The 19,466-nt window shown below is 45.4% G+C and overlaps 1 protein-coding gene across 1 annotated transcript in view; it reads left to right on the top strand.

Annotated features, from left to right (window-relative positions):
* Positions 1-9,992: 9,992 nt before the first annotated feature.
* Positions 9,993-19,466, top strand: part of CHAF1A (chromatin assembly factor 1 subunit A) — a 157,977-nt gene continuing 148,503 nt past the window's right edge. Inside the window, 1 exon segment of the mRNA XM_069964527.1 lies at positions 9,993-10,190. Within this exon segment, the coding sequence (XP_069820628.1) occupies positions 10,136-10,190 (55 nt within the window). The 5' untranslated portion in view covers positions 9,993-10,135.

Raw genomic sequence — 19,466 nt, 5'->3', positions numbered from 1 at the left:
CATCGATGAAAATCAAAAAAAAATTTTCCCCTAATTTGATGTATTTACTTATTTTATTAATATTTGTAAATATAATTCATTACTTTTTTGGCTGTGTTTTTAAACTATTTACTTTTTACTTTCCTATCTCGCGCCGGCTCTTTTGAAAAGAGCTGGCGCGAGACAGGAAGCTCCCGTCATGCAAAGCGGCAAGGCCGGGCACCGCCATCTTGATGACGTCACTTTCGTTTCCACCGCTGGAACGCAAAAGACTAAATCAAGATGGCGGCGCCGGCCTTGCTGTAGCGGTCCAGAGGATCAGGTAAAGTATAAGATACAGACTGCAAAGGCAGTCTGTATCTTCATTTTGTCTATTTATTAAGATACAGACTGCCTTTGCAGTCTGTATCTTATACTTTACCTGATCCTCTTGTTCGGTGCCAGGAAGGCCGCGCGCCGCCATCTTGAATACGTCACTTGCGTTCCAGCGGTGGAACGCAAGTAGCGTAATCAAGATGGCGGCGCCGGCCTTGCTGTAGCGGACCAGAGGATCAGGTAAAGTATAAGATACAGACTGTAAAGGCAGTCTGTATCTTTCCGAAGTCTATTTATGAAGATACAGATGCATTTGCAGTCTGTATCTTATACTTTACCTGCTCCTTTGTTCCGGTGCAGTAATGCCGGGCGCCGCCATCTTAATGACGTCACTCTGGAACGCACCGCTGGAACGCACGTGACGTCATCAAGATGGCGGCGGCCGGCATTACTGCACCGGAACAAAGGAGCAGGTAAAGTATAAGATACAGACTGCAAATGTAGTCTGTATCTTCATAAATAGACTTCATAAAGATACAGACTGCATTTGCAATCTGTATCTTATACTTTACCTGCTCCTTTGTTCCGGTGCATTAATGCCGGCCGCCGCCATCTTGCTGGAACGCTGGAACGCACCGCTGGAACGCACGTGACGTCATCAAGATGGCGGCGCCCAGCATTACTGCACAGAGGAAGAGAAATTAGGTAAAGAATAAGATACAGACTGCAAAGGCAGTCTGTATCTTCATAGATAGACTTAGGGAGAGAGAATCTTTGATAATAGGGATAGTAAATTTTAGGTGATTGGTTCTCTTTAAAGGAGTAGTCCGGCGAAATTTTTTATTAAAGTATTGTATTGTCCCCCCAAATTTATACAAATCCCCAATATACACTTATTACGGGAATTCCTTTAAAGTGCTTTTTTCTCTGCACTTACTTCTGCATCAAGGCTTCACTTCCTGGATAAAATGGTGATGCCATGACCCAAGTCCCAGAGCTGTGCGGGCTGTGGCTGTTGGAGAGGATGATGGCAGGGGGCCACTGAGGGACATAGGGCACTGGAGGGACACCAAGCATCCCTCTGGCATCATCTTTTCCAGTAGCCACAGTCCACACAGCTCTGGGAGTAGGGTCATGACTAGAGATTAGTGAACCTCGAGCATGCGTGTTCATCCGAACCCGAGCATTCAGCATTTGATTAGCAGTGGCTGCTGAAGTTGGATAAAGATCTAAGGTTATCTAGAAAACATGGATACAGACAATGACTATATCCATGTTTTCCACATAGCCTTAGGGCTTTATCCACTTCAGCAGCCACCGCTTATCAAATGACAATTGATCGGGTTTGGATGAACTCGAGCATGCTCGAGGTTTGCTCATCTCTAGTCGTGACATCACGTTATCCAGAAAGTGAAGCCTTGATGAAGTAGTAAGTGCAGGGAAAAAAGCACTTTATTATGCATTTCCCGTAATAAGTGTATATTGGGGATTTGTATAACCTTTTTTTTTTGGGGGGGGGGGGGGCAATACAATATTTTAATAACAAATTTTTGTCAGAATTCTCCTTAAGGCCCAAATAGGCTTGGTCACTAAGGGGTTAAAGCCATTTTGGTCTGGGTCATGAAGGGTTAAGCCTGCTGCTTTACCACCATGGGCATGCCTGGACATACCCAGACACTTCTGATATCTTTGGGATGGTACTATTGTATCTACAGTGTAGAGATAGAACGTCCATGTGTGCGTCCCCTATAGGTCGCAGACTGCACACTCACCACCTTCACTCTGTAGCCTTCTCTCTATGAAGGGTTGACATAAAAATGGAGTGAGTCACCTGAAAAGTACTCCAGTGTAGACTGCGCAGTAAAACACAAGGACCTTCTTTAAACCCCTTCACCAAAACAGTGTGGGGCCATGACAGATGTCACCAATAAATTGCACCGGGAGAAATACACCAACACGTCTCCTTTGGCGAATTGAGAGAATGCCGCGACTAGAATAGCCAATGAGTGAGGACAGCGTTGTCACCAATCGTCCTGCAGAATCAAGTCGAGCTAACCCCTCATTGGTTGCGTGGAGACGTCGATTACCACGTGACTCCCAGTCAGCTTGCCAGCTTCAAGGGAAATTCAGCAGCTGAAAACTTCCCGCCAAGCAGAATCGCGCGGGGAGAAGCGACCGGAAGGGAGACTGCTGAGGGGGAAGAGGGGATAGGGAGCCCGTAAGTCTGTGTCCCAACGGTTCGTTGTCAAAATGCCTGGCAGAGGAGCAGCCGGAACGGAGGACAAGATGAAGCCGCGTCTGACAGGTAGTTTAGAGAAAAGAAAAACTTATTTATTTTTTTTTTTTTGTCTCAGTCGAGTCTCTTGTACATGTCCGGCTTCAAGGTATGCAAAGCTTAATGCGTTATAGTATTGTAGCCATATATGTAGTACAGGGTGCGTCTAGTGTTGAGGTAGCTTTGTACTTTATATATCCCTGTGTCGTTGCCTTCCTAGCTCTTCAGGCTCTGCACAAGTGTTACATGGTGCAACTTTCTTTTTCAGTGTTTTGGTTTAGCATTGAAGGCCATGTTGACGGGGCTGTTCACATGCGTCTGCTAAAAATCTCTCTGCCTATGTTCAAAACATGTCCTTAAAACCATCTCTCACGTCATTAATGTTTGTTCTTCTTCTTTTTTTTTTCTTTTTTTTTTTGTATGTGTTTTAAAATAATGTTTTGCGGCTCTGCTGGAAAGCGTTCTAGGGTTCGCCTGATCATGGTGTCCTCTGCTCCAGAGGTGCTTGTTTAAACCCCTTAAGGACAGAGCCTGAAATGGCCTTAATGACAGAGACAAATTTTATGAATATGACCAGTGTCACTTTAGTCATTAATAACTTCGGGATGCTTTTACCTATCCGGCTGATTCTGAGATTGTTTTCTCGTGACATATTGTACTTTACATTTCTGGTAAATTGGAGTCGATACTCATAACAAATCTTTTATGAAAAAAACCCAAATAATGTGAAAAAATGTGAAAATAATGCATTTTTCCAACTTTGAAACTTTTTTGCGTATACAGAAAAGTGGTTATACCACATAAATTATATATTAAATAGCATTAGCAACATGTCTACTTTATGTTGGCGGCATTTATTAAACTATCTTTCATTTTTTTTAGACGATAGGAAGCTTAAAACATTAGCAGCAAATTTCCAAATTTTCAGTAAAATTTCAAAATCAGATATTTTTAGGGACCTGTTCAGGTTTAAAGTGTATTTGAGGGGCCTGTATGTTAGAAAGCCCCACAAAGCACCCCAACTTCAGAAACTGCACCCCCCAAACTCTGCAAAAGCATATCCAGAAAGTGTTTTAACCCTTTAGGGGAGTCACAGAAATAAAAGCTAAGTGTGTAAGGAATTTGAAAATTTTAATTTTCTGTGCAGAGATTTATTGTAATCCAATATTTTCATAATTATAAACCTATTACCAGAGAAATGCACCCCAATAATTATTGCCCCGTTTCTGCAGTTTATAGAAATACCCCATATGTGGCCCTATTGCGCTATTTGACGCAACCACAAGCCTCAGATATAAGGGAGCGCCTAGTGAATTTCAACGCCTCCGTTATATTTGGTCATTTTTGACTGTACCACTTCAGGTTGGCAGAGGCTCTGGGGTGCCAAAACCTAAAAAACACCCCTAAAGTGACACCATTTAGAAAACTACACCCCTCAAGGAATGTAACAAGGGGTGCGGTGAGCATCTGGACCCACAGGTGCTTCACAGATTTTCCGAACAATATGGCGTGAAAAAAGAAAAATTTATTTTTTACACTAAAACGTTGTTCTAGCCTTCAATTTTTCATTTTCTTAAAGGGATAAGAGGCAAAAAAAGACAAAAAATGTGTAGCGCAGTTTCTCCCGAGTACAGAAATACCCCACATGTGGCGATAGAGTGCCAAGGGGGCGCAGGACGAGCCTCCAAAGGAAGGAGCGCCAATTGGCTTTTGGAAGCTGAATTTCACCCTGAAAAGGATTTCAAGGGCCACGTCGCATTTACAGAGCCCTCGTGCTGCCAAGACACTGGAAACCCCCCACAAGTGATTCCATTCTGGAAACTACACCCCTCAAGGAATCTAACAAGGGGTGCAGTGAGCATATGGACCCCACTGGTGACGGGCACTATCACTGTGAGCAGACTCTGTTCACAGTGATGGATTCCTAAAAATGATCAAGCCCCATTCTCTCCACCACCATGGGCATTGATCGGGGACCACCCGATGTGGTCCCAATACAAGTGATCAGTGGTATATACTATATATCGCTGATCGCTTGTTCCAAATGCTGCCGTCCCCGGATTAACTGTAACCATCCCAGATTATTCATAACCACTCCAGTTTACCTGTAACCGCTCAGATTACCCGTCACCCACCCCAGATAGCCAGTGAACACGCCCCGATTGTCTGTGAACACCCCAGATAGCCATTGAACACCCCTAGATTGCCCATCACCACCCCAGATAGCCAGTAAACACCCCTAGATTGCCCATAACCACCCCAGATAGCCTGTAACCACCCCAGATTGCCCGTAACCACCCCAGATTGCCACAGACTGCCCGTAACCACCCAGATTGCCCGTAACCACCCCAGATTGCCCATCACCTCCCCAGATAGCCAGAAAACACCCCTAGATTGCCTATAACCACCCCATATAGCCAGTAAACACCCCTAGATTGCCTATAACCACCCCATATAGGCAGTAAACACCCCCAGATTGCCCATAACCACCCCAGTTTGCCCATAACCACACCAGATTGCCTGTCACCACCCAGGATAGCCAGTAAACCACCCCCACATTGCCTGTAACCAAAATGACACTCCTTCCCTTCTGAGCCCGGCTGTGTGCCCATACAGTGTTTTATGCCCACTTATGGAGTACTGTTGTACTCAAGAGAACCTCTGTTTAAAATTTTGGGGTGCGTTTTCTCCCTGTTCCTAGTGAAATTGAGAAATTTCAAACTAAACACTAAAACTAAACGGTCAAGTTTTGAATACTTTCCTCTAATACCTGTGGGGTCAAAATGCTCACATCCCAAGATGTATTCTTTGAGGGCTGTACTTTTCAAAATGGGATGACTTTTGGGGGGGTTCTATTCTGTTGACACTACAGGGGCACTGCAAACGCACCTGGCGCTCAGAAACTTCTTCAGCAAAATTTAAACTGGAAATGCTAATTGGCGCTCCCTTCTTTCTGAGCCCTGCTGCGTGGCAATACAGTGGTTTACGCCCTCATATGAGGTACCGTTGTACTCAGGAGAACCTGCTTTACAAATTTCGGGTGCGTTTTCTCTCATGTTGTTTTTAAAAATGAGATACTTTAATCTAAACAAATATATTATTGAAAATTATCTATTTTCCATTTTTTTACGGCCTAATGGTGAATACTTTCCTCAAAATGCTCATTTTACCCCTAGATTAATTCTTTAGGGTGTGTAGTTTCCAAAATGGGACCAGTTATGGGGGTTTTCAGTATACAAGCCCCCTAAATCCACTTAAAAAAGAACTGGTCCCTAAAAAAAGAATTTGGAAAATTGGAAAAAATGGAAATTTAATGAAAATTTGATAACTTGCGGATACATTTCTAAGCCCCGTAACACCCTAAAAGTAAAATATGTTTATGAAATGAAATCAGAATAAAGAGAACATATTGATAATGTGACTTAGTAACTAATTTATGTCACTTGACTTTTTTTTAGAAGCAAAGAATTTCCAAAGTTCGTAAAGTGCAAATTTTTCATATTTGATGTTTTTCACAAAAAAAAAACACAGAAGGCAGTGACCAAATTTTGCCACTAAAAAAGTACCATATGTTACGAAAAAACTATCTTAGAATCGCTAGCATATGTTAAAGCATCACTGAGCTATAAGCGCAAGTGAGATAGGTCAAATTTAAAAAAATTAGCCGGGTCATTAATCCCTAGACGACCCAGGGCGTACAGGGCGTAACTGTACGCCCTGGGTGTTTTCTCCCGCTATGAAGCGTGCTCCGGAGCGGAGCGCGCTTCATAGGAGGTGGGGGCCGGCTGCAGTGAGCAGCCGGGACCTCACCGGTAATGACACGCTGCAGCGATCGCGCTGCCGCGTGTCACTAACTCCTTAAACGCCGCGATCGCGGCGCGACCGCGGCGTTTAAGTGTAAGTGACAGGGGGAGTCCCCCTGTCACTTACCGATCGGGACCCCCGCAGTGTGACTACGGGGGTCCCGATCGGTAAAACGGACAGCCGGAGGTCTCTCACCTGCCTCCGTGCGGTCCCGATCGGCGATCTGCTACACTGAGCCTGCACTGGCAGGCTCAATGAGCAGAGCGCCGATAACACTGATCAATGCTATGCCTATGGCATAGCATTCATCAGTGTAGAAATCCAAGTACTGGATGTAAAGTCCCCCAAAGGGACTTCAAATGTGTAAAAAAAAGAAAGTTAAAAACACTAACACACTACCCCAAAACCCCTCCCCCAATAAAAGGTGAAATCACCCCCCTTTCCCATTATATAAATAAAACATATAAAAATAAATAAACAAATAAACATATAATATACCGTAGCGTGTGTAATTGTCCGATCTATTAAAATATAACAAGCGTCCTTGCGAACGGTAAATAGCGTACACGAAAAGAGGGGAAAAAGTGCGCAGATTACCGATTTAATGTTACATTATATAGAAAAAATTTTTATAAAAAGTGATCAAAACGTCCGATCTTCACAAATATGGTATTAATAAAAACTAGAGATCATGGCGGAAAAAATGACACCACATACAGCCTCATAGGTGAAAAAACAAAACCGTTATAAGCGTCACAATAGACCCATTTTATTTATAATTAATTGCCAAAAAAAAGGATTTCATTTAAAAAAATATATATAACATTAGAGAATCTGTGTAACCTGCATATGGTTTTGTTCGGGCTGACCTATAGAATAATAGTGTCATGTCGCTGTTACCATATAGTGCATTACGTAGACACAGGAACCCCCCAAACGTTACCATATTGCATTCTTTTTGCGATTTCACCAATTTATATCTTCATAAATAATATATTTGGAATTCCGTCATTCATGTTATGGTAGAATGAATGACGCCATTACAAAGTACAACTATTCCTGTAACAAAACAAGCACTTACATGGCCTGTAGATAAAAAACTGAAAGTGCTAGAGCTCTTAGAAGGAGAGGAGGGAAAAACGGAAACACTAAGATTAAAATTTGCGCGGTCCACTGGGTCATTTTGGGCCTGGTCCTCAAAGGGTTAAAGAGAACCAATCATCGATGAAAATCAAAAAAAAATTTTCCCCTAATTTGATGTATTTACTTATTTTATTAATATTTGTAAATATAATTCATTACTTTTTTGGCTGTGTTTTTAAACTATTTACTTTTTACTTTCCTATCTCGCGCCGGCTCTTTTGAAAAGAGCTGGCGCGAGACAGGAAGCTCCCGTCATGCAAAGCGGCAAGGCCGGGCACCGCCATCTTGATGACGTCACTTTCGTTCCACCGCTGGAACGCAAAAGACTAAATCAAGATGGCGGCGCCGGCCTTGCTGTAGCGGTCCAGAGGATCAGGTAAAGTATAAGATACAGACTGCAAAGGCAGTCTGTATCTTCATTTTGTCTATTTATTAAGATACAGACTGCCTTTGCAGTCTGTATCTTATACTTTACCTGATCCTCTTGTTCGGTGCAGGAAGGCCGCGCGCCGCCATCTTGAATACGTCACTTGCGTTCCAGCGGTGGAACGCAAGTAGCGTAATCAAGATGGCGGCGCCGGCCTTGCTGTAGCGGACCAGAGGATCAGGTAAAGTATAAGATACAGACTGTAAAGGCAGTCTGTATCTTTCCGAAGTCTATTTATGAAGATACAGACTGCATTTGCAGTCTGTATCTTATACTTTACCTGCTCCTTTGTTCCGGTGCAGTAATGCCGGGCGCCGCCATCTTAATGACGTCACTCTGGAACGCACCGCTGGAACGCACGTGACGTCATCAAGATGGCGGCGGCCGGCATTACTGCACCGGAACAAAGGAGCAGGTAAAGTATAAGATACAGACTGCAAATGTAGTCTGTATCTTCATAAATAGACTTCATAAAGATACAGACTGCATTTGCAATCTGTATCTTATACTTTACCTGCTCCTTTGTTCCGGTGCATTAATGCCGGCCGCCGCCATCTTGCTGGAACGCTGGAACGCACCGCTGGAACGCACGTGACGTCATCAAGATGGCGGCGCCCAGCATTACTGCACAGAGGAAGAGAAATTAGGTAAAGAATAAGATACAGACTGCAAAGGCAGTCTGTATCTTCATAGATAGACTTAGGGAGAGAGAATCTTTGATAATAGGGATAGTAAATTTTAGGTGATTGGTTCTCTTTAAAGGAGTAGTCCGGCGAAATTTTTTATTAAAGTATTGTATTGTCCCCCCAAATTTATACAAATCCCCAATATACACTTATTACGGGAATTCCTTTAAAGTGCTTTTTTCTCTGCACTTACTTCTGCATCAAGGCTTCACTTCCTGGATAAAATGGTGATGCCATGACCCAAGTCCCAGAGCTGTGCGGGCTGTGGCTGTTGGAGAGGATGATGGCAGGGGGCCACTGAGGGACATAGGGCACTGGAGGGACACCAAGCATCCCTCTGGCATCATCTTTTCCAGTAGCCACAGTCCACACAGCTCTGGGAGTAGGGTCATGACTAGAGATTAGTGAACCTCGAGCATGCGTGTTCATCCGAACCCGAGCATTCAGCATTTGATTAGCAGTGGCTGCTGAAGTTGGATAAAGATCTAAGGTTATCTAGAAAACATGGATACAGACAATGACTATATCCATGTTTTCCACATAGCCTTAGGGCTTTATCCAACTTCAGCAGCCACCGCTTATCAAATGACAATTGATCGGGTTTGGATGAACTCGAGCATGCTCGAGGTTTGCTCATCTCTAGTCGTGACATCACGTTATCCAGAAAGTGAAGCCTTGATGAAGTAGTAAGTGCAGGGAAAAAAGCACTTTATATGCATTTCCCGTAATAAGTGTATATTGGGGATTTGTATAACCTTTTTTTTTGGGGGGGGGGGGGGCAATACAATATTTTAATAACAAATTTTTGTCAGAATTCTCCTTTAAGGCCCAAATAGGCTTGGTCACTAAGGGGTTAAAGCCATTTTGGTCTGGGTCATGAAGGGGTTAAGCCTGCTGCTTTACCACCATGGGCATGCCTGGACATACCCAGACACTTCTGATATCTTTGGGATGGTACTATTGTATCTACAGTGTAGAGATAGAACGTCATGTGTGCGTCCCCTATAGGTCGCAGACTGCACACTCACCACCTTCACTCTGTAGCCTTCTCTCTATGAAGGGTTGACATAAAAATGGAGTGAGTCACCTGAAAAGTACTCCAGTGTAGACTGCGCAGTAAAACACAAGGACCTTCTTTAAACCCCTTCACCAAAACAGTGTGGGGCCATGACAGATGTCACCAATAAATTGCACCGGGAGAAATACACCAACACGTCTCCTTTGGCGAATTGAGAGAATGCCGCGACTAGAATAGCCAATGAGTGAGGACAGCGTTGTCACCAATCGTCCTGCAGAATCAAGTCGAGCTAACCCCTCATTGGTTGCGTGGAGACGTCGATTACCACGTGACTCCCAGTCAGCTTGCCAGCTTCAAGGGAAATTCAGCAGCTGAAAACTTCCCGCCAAGCAGAATCGCGCGGGGAGAAGCGACCGGAAGGGAGACTGCTGAGGGGGAAGAGGGGATAGGGAGCCCGTAAGTCTGTGTCCCAACGGTTCGTTGTCAAAATGCCTGGCAGAGGAGCAGCCGGAACGGAGGACAAGATGAAGCCGCGTCTGACAGGTAGTTTAGAGAAAAGAAAAACTTATTTATTTTTTTTTTTTGTCTCAGTCGAGTCTCTTGTACATGTCCGGCTTCAAGGTATGCAAAGCTTAATGCGTTATAGTATTGTAGCCATATATGTAGTACAGGGTGCGTCTAGTGTTGAGGTAGCTTTGTACTTTATATATCCCTGTGTCGTGCCTTCCTAGCTCTTCAGGCTCTGCACAAGTGTTACATGGTGCAACTTTCTTTTTCAGTGTTTTGGTTTAGCATTGAAGGCCATGTTGAGGGGCTGTTCACATGCGTCTGCTAAAAATCTCTCTGCCTATGTTCAAAACATGTCCTTAAAACCATCTCTCACGTCATTAATGTTTGTTCTTCTTCTTTTTTTTTTCTTTTTTTTTTTTGTATGTGTTTAAAATAATGTTTTGCGGCTCTGCTGGAAAGCGTTCTAGGGTTCGCCTGATCATGGTGTCCTCTGCTCCAGAGGTGCTTGTTTAACCCCTTAAGGACAGAGCCTGAAATGGCCTTAATGACAGAGACAAATTTTATGAATATGACCAGTGTCACTTTAGTCATTAATAACTTCGGGATGCTTTTACCTATCCGGCTGATTCTGAGATTGTTTTCTCGTGACATATTGTACTTTACATTTCTGGTAAATTGGAGTCGATACTCATAACAAATCTTTATGAAAAAAACCCAAATAATGTGAAAAAATGTGAAAAAATGCATTTTTCCAACTTTGAAACTTTTTTGCGTATACAGAAAGTGGTTATACCACATAAATTATATATTAAATAGCATTAGCAACATGTCTACTTTATGTTGGCGGCATTTATTAAACTATCTTTCATTTTTTTTAGACGATAGGAAGCTTAAAACATTAGCAGCAAATTTCCAAATTTTCAGTAAAATTTCAAAATCAGATATTTTTAGGGACCTGTTCAGGTTTAAAGTGTATTTGAGGGGCCTGTATGTTAGAAAGCCCCACAAAGCACCCCATTTCAGAAACTGCACCCCCCAAACTCTGCAAAAGCATATCCAGAAAGTGTTTTAACCCTTTAGGGGAGTCACAGAAATAAAAGCTAAGTGTGTAAGGAATTTGAAAATTTTAATTTTCTGTGCAGAGATTTTATTGTAATCCAATATTTTTCATAATTATAAACCTATTACCAGAGAAATGCACCCCAATAATTATTGCCCCGTTTCTGCAGTTTATAGAAATACCCCATATGTGGCCCTATTGCGCTATTGACGCAACCACAAGCCTCAGATATAAGGGAGCGCCTAGTGAATTTCAACGCCTCCGTTATATTTGGTCATTTTTGACTGTACCACTTCAGGTTGGCAGAGGCTCTGGGGTGCCAAAACCTAAAAAACACCCCTAAAGTGACACCATTTAGAAAACTACACCCCTCAAGGAATGTAACAAGGGGTGCGGTGAGCATCTGGACCCCACAGGTGCTTCACAGATTTTCCGAACAATATGGCGTGAAAAAAGAAAAATTTATTTTTTACACTAAAACGTTGTTCTAGCCTTCAATTTTTCATTTTCTTAAAGGGATAAGAGGCAAAAAAAGACAAAAAATGTGTAGCGCAGTTTCTCCCGAGTACAGAAATACCCCACATGTGGCGATAGAGTGCCAAGGGGGCGCAGGACGAGCCTCCAAAGGGAAGGAGCGCCAATTGGCTTTTGGAAGCTGAATTTCACTGAAAAGGATTTCAAGGGCCACGTCGCATTTACAGAGCCCTCGTGCTGCCAAGACACTGGAAACCCCCCACAAGTGATTCCATTCTGGAAACTACACCCCTCAAGGAATCTAACAAGGGGTGCAGTGAGCATATGGACCCCACTGGTGACGGGCACAAATGTGGAACAATGTGACGTGAAAGGGAAAAATTTCATTTTTTCACTTTCATGGCACAAATGTGCCCGTCATCAAGGGGTCCATATCCTCACTGCACGCCTTGTTAGATTCCCTGAGGGGTGCAGTTTCCAGAATGGGGTCACTTGTGGGGGGTTTCCAGTGTTTTGGCAGCACGAGGGCTCTGTAAATGCGACATGGCGTTCATCATCCATTCTAGCCAAATCCAACCTCCAAAATCCAAATGGCGCTCCTTCCCTTCGGAGGCTTGCCCTGCGCCCACATGGCGCTTTATGTCCACATGTGGGGTATTTACGGACTCGGGGGAAATTGCTCTACACATATTGTGTGTTTTTTCTCTTTTAACCCCTTGTGAAAATGATAAATTCAAGGCTAAACCAACATTATAGTGTAAAAAATGTAATATTTCATTTTCACGCCACATTGTTCCACATTTGTGCCCGTCACCAGTGGGGTCCATATGCTCACTACACCCCTTGTTACATTCCTTGAGGGGTGTAGTTTCCATAATGGGGTCACTTGTGGGGGGTTTCAACTGTCTTGGCAACACAGGGGCCTTTTGAATGCAACATGGCCCCTCGAAATCCATTCCATCCAAATCCAGCCTTCAAAAACCAAATGGCGCTCCTTCCCTTTGGAGGCTTACCCTGCACCCGCATGGCGCTTTATGTCCACATGTGGGGTATTTCCGTTCTCAGGGGAAATTGCTCTACACATTAAATGTTTTTTTTTATCTTTTAACCCCTTGTGAAAATGAAAAAACATGACAAGATTAATGATTTAGAGTAAAAATTTTACAAAAATTACACTAAATGTTGGTCTAGCCTTGATTTTTTTCCATTTCCACAAGGGGTTAAAAAGAAAATGAACACAAAACGTGTAGGGTAGTGTCCCCTGAGTACGAAAATACCCCACATGTGGGCATAATGTGCCATATGGGCACAGGGCAAGTCACCAAAGGGACAGAGCGCCATTTAGAGGCTGGAATGGAGGATGGAGGCCATGTCGCAATTACAAAGCTCCTGTGCTGCCAGGACAGTAGAAACCCCCGACAAGTGACCCCATTCTGGAAACTACACCCCATAAGGAATCTAACAAGGGGTGCAGTGAGCATATGGACCCCACTGGTGACGGGCACTTACGTAGAACATGTGCCGAGAAAATAAAAAATACAATTTTTTTCATTTTCACGTCCCAAATGTGGCCGTCACCAGGGGGCCATATCCCCGCTGCCCCCCTTGTTAGATTCCTTATGGGGTGTAGTTTCCAGAATGGGGTCACTTGTGGGGGGTTTCTACTGTCCTGGCCGCACAGAGGCTTTGTAATTGCATCATGGCATCCTCTAATGGGAATGGCGGCCATACCTACTTAGCTGGGGAAAAGGGACAATTCTAATTTATTTGGGGGTATTAGGCCAATTATTAGTTTATAAGGTTGGAAATGACAGGTGTCCATCAAACTCAACCTGTGTTGATCCAGAGGAAGGCAAAAAAAAACCCTCGTAAGGCAGACGACAGTAGCCTCATCACAGGGGAAAAATTCCTTCCCGACTCCATAATGGCGATTAGAATAATCCCTGGATCAACGTGACCCCTGAAATAGGAATAAGGGACAGAATTTAGATAATGTAGAACCCCAGTGACGTGTGGTGCGCCTTGGAGCGATCCAGTATGCAGAGGCCGGGGTGATCAGGACAGGTGTCACACTGGAAAATGGCGTCCTTCCTGATCCCCCTGTTACGCCACACTCTCCACTTCTTCTGGGGTCTCCCTTTCTCCAGTGTGGGGGACGTCACCTGGAAAATGTTGCCCTGGTGCGATACGGGGTCCCTCATATCCAGAAGCGCTGGGGACGCTCCATGGCTGCTAAATATTAGGGCTCTATTACTGCTTCTGATATGTTCGGATCGTGCCGCAAGCTACAGTAGCTCGGGCAGCGAGGGACCGGAAGAGGGGGTGCTGGTATAAAAGTTATCCCCGTACAGGTGGTGACCTTTATCCAGCAGTGGGAAGATCAGTTCCCGGACGATGTCCCCACTAACTCCGAGGATGGGGGGGCAGGGGGCATCTGGGGGCTGCATTCGGGTGTCCCTTCCTACATACACTCTAAGGGTACGTGCACACTGCGGAATCGCAACAGATAACCCTTCGTGCATTCCGCAGCTGGCACCCACCGGCGGACTGATGCAGGCGCACGTCTCCACACGTGTCATAGACTCCATTCTATGCACGGGCGGATTCCGCTCTCCGTCCAACGTATTCATTCTTTGGATGGACGACGGATTCCGCCCGTGCATAGAATGGAGTCTATGACACGGGTGGAGACATGCGCCCGCATCAGTCCGCCGGTGGGTGCCAGCTGCGGAATGCACAAAGGGTTATCCTTCGCCATTCCGCAGTGTGCACGTACCCTAAATCTCTAAGAGTACCCTGAGGTACGCTCACACAGTTTGTAGAATTTCACACCATACCGTCATCTCTTATTGGGACGGTTCTGGCGGAAAAGACGTGTCTGGGGGGCAGCGTACGCTATGCTACCCCCAGACACGTCACTGGATGATGAGGATGAATGGAGGAAAGAAGGATCCCCCCATTCATCCTCACTGGCTGTTTCGGTGTCGGAGGTAATAACGTATCCCTCTGACGCCGAAAACACCCTGGGGGCCGTCTTTATACGGGGATTGGTATATGGGGTATGTAGTGGTGTAGTGTCAAACTTTATTCAATGTAGTGTGGTGTAATGTAGTGTTTTTTACGTGTTTTTTTACAGTAAGTATAAAAAAAAAACCTACGCCAAAAATGGTGTTGCTGATGAATGCCGCACTTATGTGCGGCACTTATAAGCAGACCGTGGCAGTAGGATATAGAAAAAAAACACCCTACGCCAAAAAGGAGGAGTTGCTGATTAGCAGCGCACTTTCGTGCGATGCTGATCAACACTTAGCGGCGATAGGGTGCGGAAAATACAAAAAAAAAAAATTTCAAAAAAAAAAAAAAAAAAAATTCTACATTCTGAATATCCCTGTAGCTGCTGATAAGTGTATTACACATATCAGCCGCTAGGGGGCAGCAGAGCGCAAAATACGGAAAGAGCCGACGCTGGAGCCGAAAATAGCCGAGAGAAGCCGAACGTGACGTCACGGAAGAAGCCGAAGACCCGAACGAAGACGAGAACGCCGCGAACCCGGAAGACGCCGATCAGGAGCCCGGGACAGGTGAGTAATGTACAAATACCTGCTCTGGACCCCTCGGCTACCTAGCTGAGGGGTCCAGGGCAGGTATTTACTATTTTGTGGGACTCTGATCGCCGTGCCACCGGCCCGATCGCCGTGAACGGCCGGCCGGCCGTTCACGGCGATCGGGCCGGTGGCACGGCGATCACCATTACTTTTTACAGTAATGGCGGTCGGTGCCGTCCTCGGACAGCACCGACCGCCATTTTTTTTCCGGGTCATCGGGTCGCCGATGACCCGGAAAGGTTCCGATCGCCGCTATTGGCTGATCTGAATTGATCAGCCTATAGCAGCGATCGTAAGCACGGGGGGTGTTAACCACCCCCCGTGCCGTGAAGCTAAGATGGCCTGCTATGATTTATAGCAGGCCATCTTCCCCGACCGCTGTGTGTGAACACGCAGCGATCGGGGAAACATCGGGCGTAAATTTACGCCCTGATGCGCCAAGTACCAGGGCGCGAGGGCGTAAGTTTACGCCCGATGTCGTTAAGGGGTTAACATTAGCAGACTTGACACAACCTTTGTACACTTATCTGCTTATTAGAGGGGTCTCTGACTGTAGAGGTGCCAATACACCAAAAATAACTGTCCTGGTGCATGCTTATCCTTCCCAGAATAAAAGGATTGGGCAGAAAAAAGCATGTTCGACCCTTCTGTCGACATCATTTGCCAGAGTTGGGAGGCTTCCATACACATTAGCCTGTAGTCTAAACCCGCCACTGGCATCTTAAAGGGACTCTACCATCAGGCCTGGGCTGACCCACCCCCAGTGGGAGCAAACCTCTGACACTGCTCCATTAGATATCAATGGAGCTGTATCATAGAGGAATGGGGGTTTCCTCCCATTGGGGGTGGGTCAGCCCGCCTCCAGTGCTTCAGCCCAGGCCTGATGTTACAGGCTGAAGCACTGAAGGCGGGCCGACCCACCCTTAGTGGGAGGAAACCCTTGCCCCTCTATGATACGGTATCATTGATTTTAATGGAGTCATGTCATGGAGGGGCTGGGGTTTCTTCCCACTAAGGGTGGATCGGCCTGCCTCGAGTGCTTCAGCCTCGGCCTGGTGGTACAGTCACTCTAATAATAAAGTTCATAAGCGTCTAGCCCCTTGGTTCACACTATGGTGGAGATTAATCAAACATGGTGTAAAGTGAAACTGGAATCAGATTCCACCTTGCATTTTCCAAATAGTCTGTGAGGAATGAAAGGTGGTATCTGGTTGCTAGGGGCAACTGAGCCAGTTTCACTTTACACCATGTTTGATAAATCTCCCACTGTTTCTGCAATCCATTTTATTCGTTTTTGGAATTAATGGATGGAAAAACGTATACATCTGTGTGTTTCTATTGACTTCCATTATTTAAATTTTTTTTTTTTTTTAACGAACACAAAAATAAGGTCAACTACGTTTTTGTGTATGTTAAAAATACATTTTGAACTTTTTTTTTTTTTATAATGGAAGTCAATGGTAAAACAGATCAAAACTGATGCGCACAGATGTATATATTTTTCCGTGTAATATAATATACTTGCAGATGTGTGTTGAGCATTGTGTGTAGGCAAAACCACTTCCGCATGCAATGTCGAATACCCTTCCGATGTCCCAGCAACATCGGACAGCTATGAAACATTAACAGCAATATGCACCTGACCCACTCTCATTCCAGTAGATGCTTTCTGATACAGCTGGAGTTATGACATTTTTTGCTCTCTAAAGAACATCTTTAAAGGAGAAGTTCGGCTTTGGCGGACATTGGCGTCCGCGCACATCTCTGCTAGTCCCGTAGCCTTTATTCTATGGTTTGCCAGATTCAGCTGTCGCGCTCATTCTTCGGGCGGAATTTGGCAAACCATAAAATGAAGCCTATGGGACCAGTGGAGATGCACGGGGGAAAGCTGTGGAATCCGTTGCGGGTGATCCGTCGGGGTTCCATAGTGAGCACATACCCTTATACAAATTACCAATATACACTTATTACGGGAAATAGACGTAAAGTGCTTTTTCCCTGCACTTACTACTGCATCAAGGCTTCACTTCCTGGATAAAATGGTGATGTCAGGACCCGACTTCCAGGGCTGTGGCTGCTGGCAGGAGGGCAATGGAAGGACACTGAACATCCCCATCATCATCCTCTCCAGCAGCCACAGCCCGCACAGCTCTGGAAGTCGGGTCGTGACATCACCATTTTATCCAGTAAGTGAAGACTTGATGCAGTAGTAAAAAGGGGAAAAAGCCCTTTGTGCATTTCTCGTAATAAGTGTATATTGGTAATTTGTGTAACTTTTGGGGAGCAATAGAATACTTAAAGGTAACCAATCACCTCAAAAATGCATATAAAGCTAAGTACATGTGCTGTTAGACCACACAGCACACTTCCCACACATGTATTCATAGCCTCCTTGCCTCCCCCGTGTAAGCCACAAAGTCACTTTATAAAACTGGCGCCCTGTATGCAAATTACCTGAGGTAGTCATCGGGGCGGTGTGCGGATAGCAGCTGGTCACGGTCTGCTGGGTGTCTCCTATCGTCCTAGGCGTTCTTCCGCTTTAGTCACGCCTCTGTGGGCGTGATTCAAATTGCACAGTAGCTGTGACGTCACTCGGGAGTGCGCCATGCCCGACGTCGGCGCGCCTACGCTGTGCCGCCGCCGCGCATGCGCAGTACCGCCACTTCCATTCCGGCGGTACCGCGCCTGTGCAGAATAGCCTCGAACTCCGGCTCACACTGAGTTCGAGGCTATTCTGCAGAGGCGCAGTACCGCCAGAACAGAAGCGGCTGTACTGCGCATGCGCGGCGGCGTCACAACGTAGGCGCGCTGATGTCGGGCACGGCGCGCTCCCAAGTGACGACACAGCTACTGGGCGATTTGAGTCACGCTGATAGGGGCGTGATTGAAGCGGAAGAACGCAGAGGACGATAGGAGACGCCCAGCAGACCGTGACTACCTGCTATCCGCACACCACCCCGATGACTACCTCTGGTAATTTGCATACAGGGCGCCAGTTTTATAAAGTGACTTTGTGGCTTACACGGGGGAGGCAAGGAGGCTATGAAAACGTGTGGGAAGTGTGCTGTGTGGTCTAACAGCACATGTACTTAGCTTTATATGCATTTTTGAGGTGATTGGTTCCCTTTAAAGGGGTTATCCAGCTCTACAAAAACGTTTCATAGACTTTGGTTATAATTTAATGAACTGGTTGTTATAGCAGTTTATAGTAGAGGCGTAGAGGCGAAGGGGCATAGTGAACACTGGTGGGCTCCTCTGTCCCTTCTACTAGTGTTCGCGGGGGGTCTTTGCACCCAGACCCCCACCAATTTTAAAAACTTTTCACTGTGACGTGTAATAAGTTTAATCGATACCGATACTATCTTTTTTTATTTCGATACTCAATACCAGTTCGATACTTAGTAAAGTATAAAAAAAACTAAACAAAATACAGTGGTAGAAATATAATACCCCTGCACTATTACAGTGATACCAATTTTTGGACTATTTTTATTTTATTGTGTTAAAAATAAAGTTAGTGATATCTGTCTAAGCTATCACTAAGACAGCTCTGCTGCATCAGCTATCACTAAGACGGCTCTGCTGCATCAGCTATCACTAAGACGGCTCTGCTGCATCAGCTATCACTAAGACGGCTCTGCTGCATCAGCTATCACTAAGACGGCTCTGCTGCATCAGCTATCACTAAGACGGCTCTGCTGCATCAGCTATCACTAAGACGGCTCTGCTGCATCAGCTATCACTAAGACGGCTCTGCTGCATCAGCTATCACTAAGACGGCTCTGCTGCATCAGCTATCACTAAGACGGCTCTGCTGCATCAGCTATCACTAAGACGGCTCTGCTGCATCAGCTATCACTAAGACGGCTCTGCTGCATCAGCTATCACTAAGACGGCTCTGCTGCATCAGCTATCACTAAGACGGCTCTGCTGCATCAGCTATCACTAAGACGGCTCTGCTGCATCAGCTATCACTAAGACGGCTCTGCTGCATCAGCTATCACTAAGACGGCTCTGCTGCATCAGCTATCACTAAGACGGCTCTGCTGCATCAGCTATCACTAAGACGGCTCTGCTGCATCAGCTATCACTAAGACGGCTCTGCTGCATCAGCTATCACGGCTGCCGGCTCTGCTGCATCAGCTATCACGGCTGCCGGCTCTGCTGCAT

This window comes from Dendropsophus ebraccatus, chromosome 3 (genome assembly GCF_027789765.1).
Source record: "Dendropsophus ebraccatus isolate aDenEbr1 chromosome 3, aDenEbr1.pat, whole genome shotgun sequence".
Lineage (NCBI taxonomy): Eukaryota > Metazoa > Chordata > Amphibia > Anura > Hylidae > Dendropsophus > Dendropsophus ebraccatus.
The sequence above is the reverse complement of the archived record's forward strand: the minus strand, read 5'-3'. Positions and strand labels throughout refer to the sequence as shown.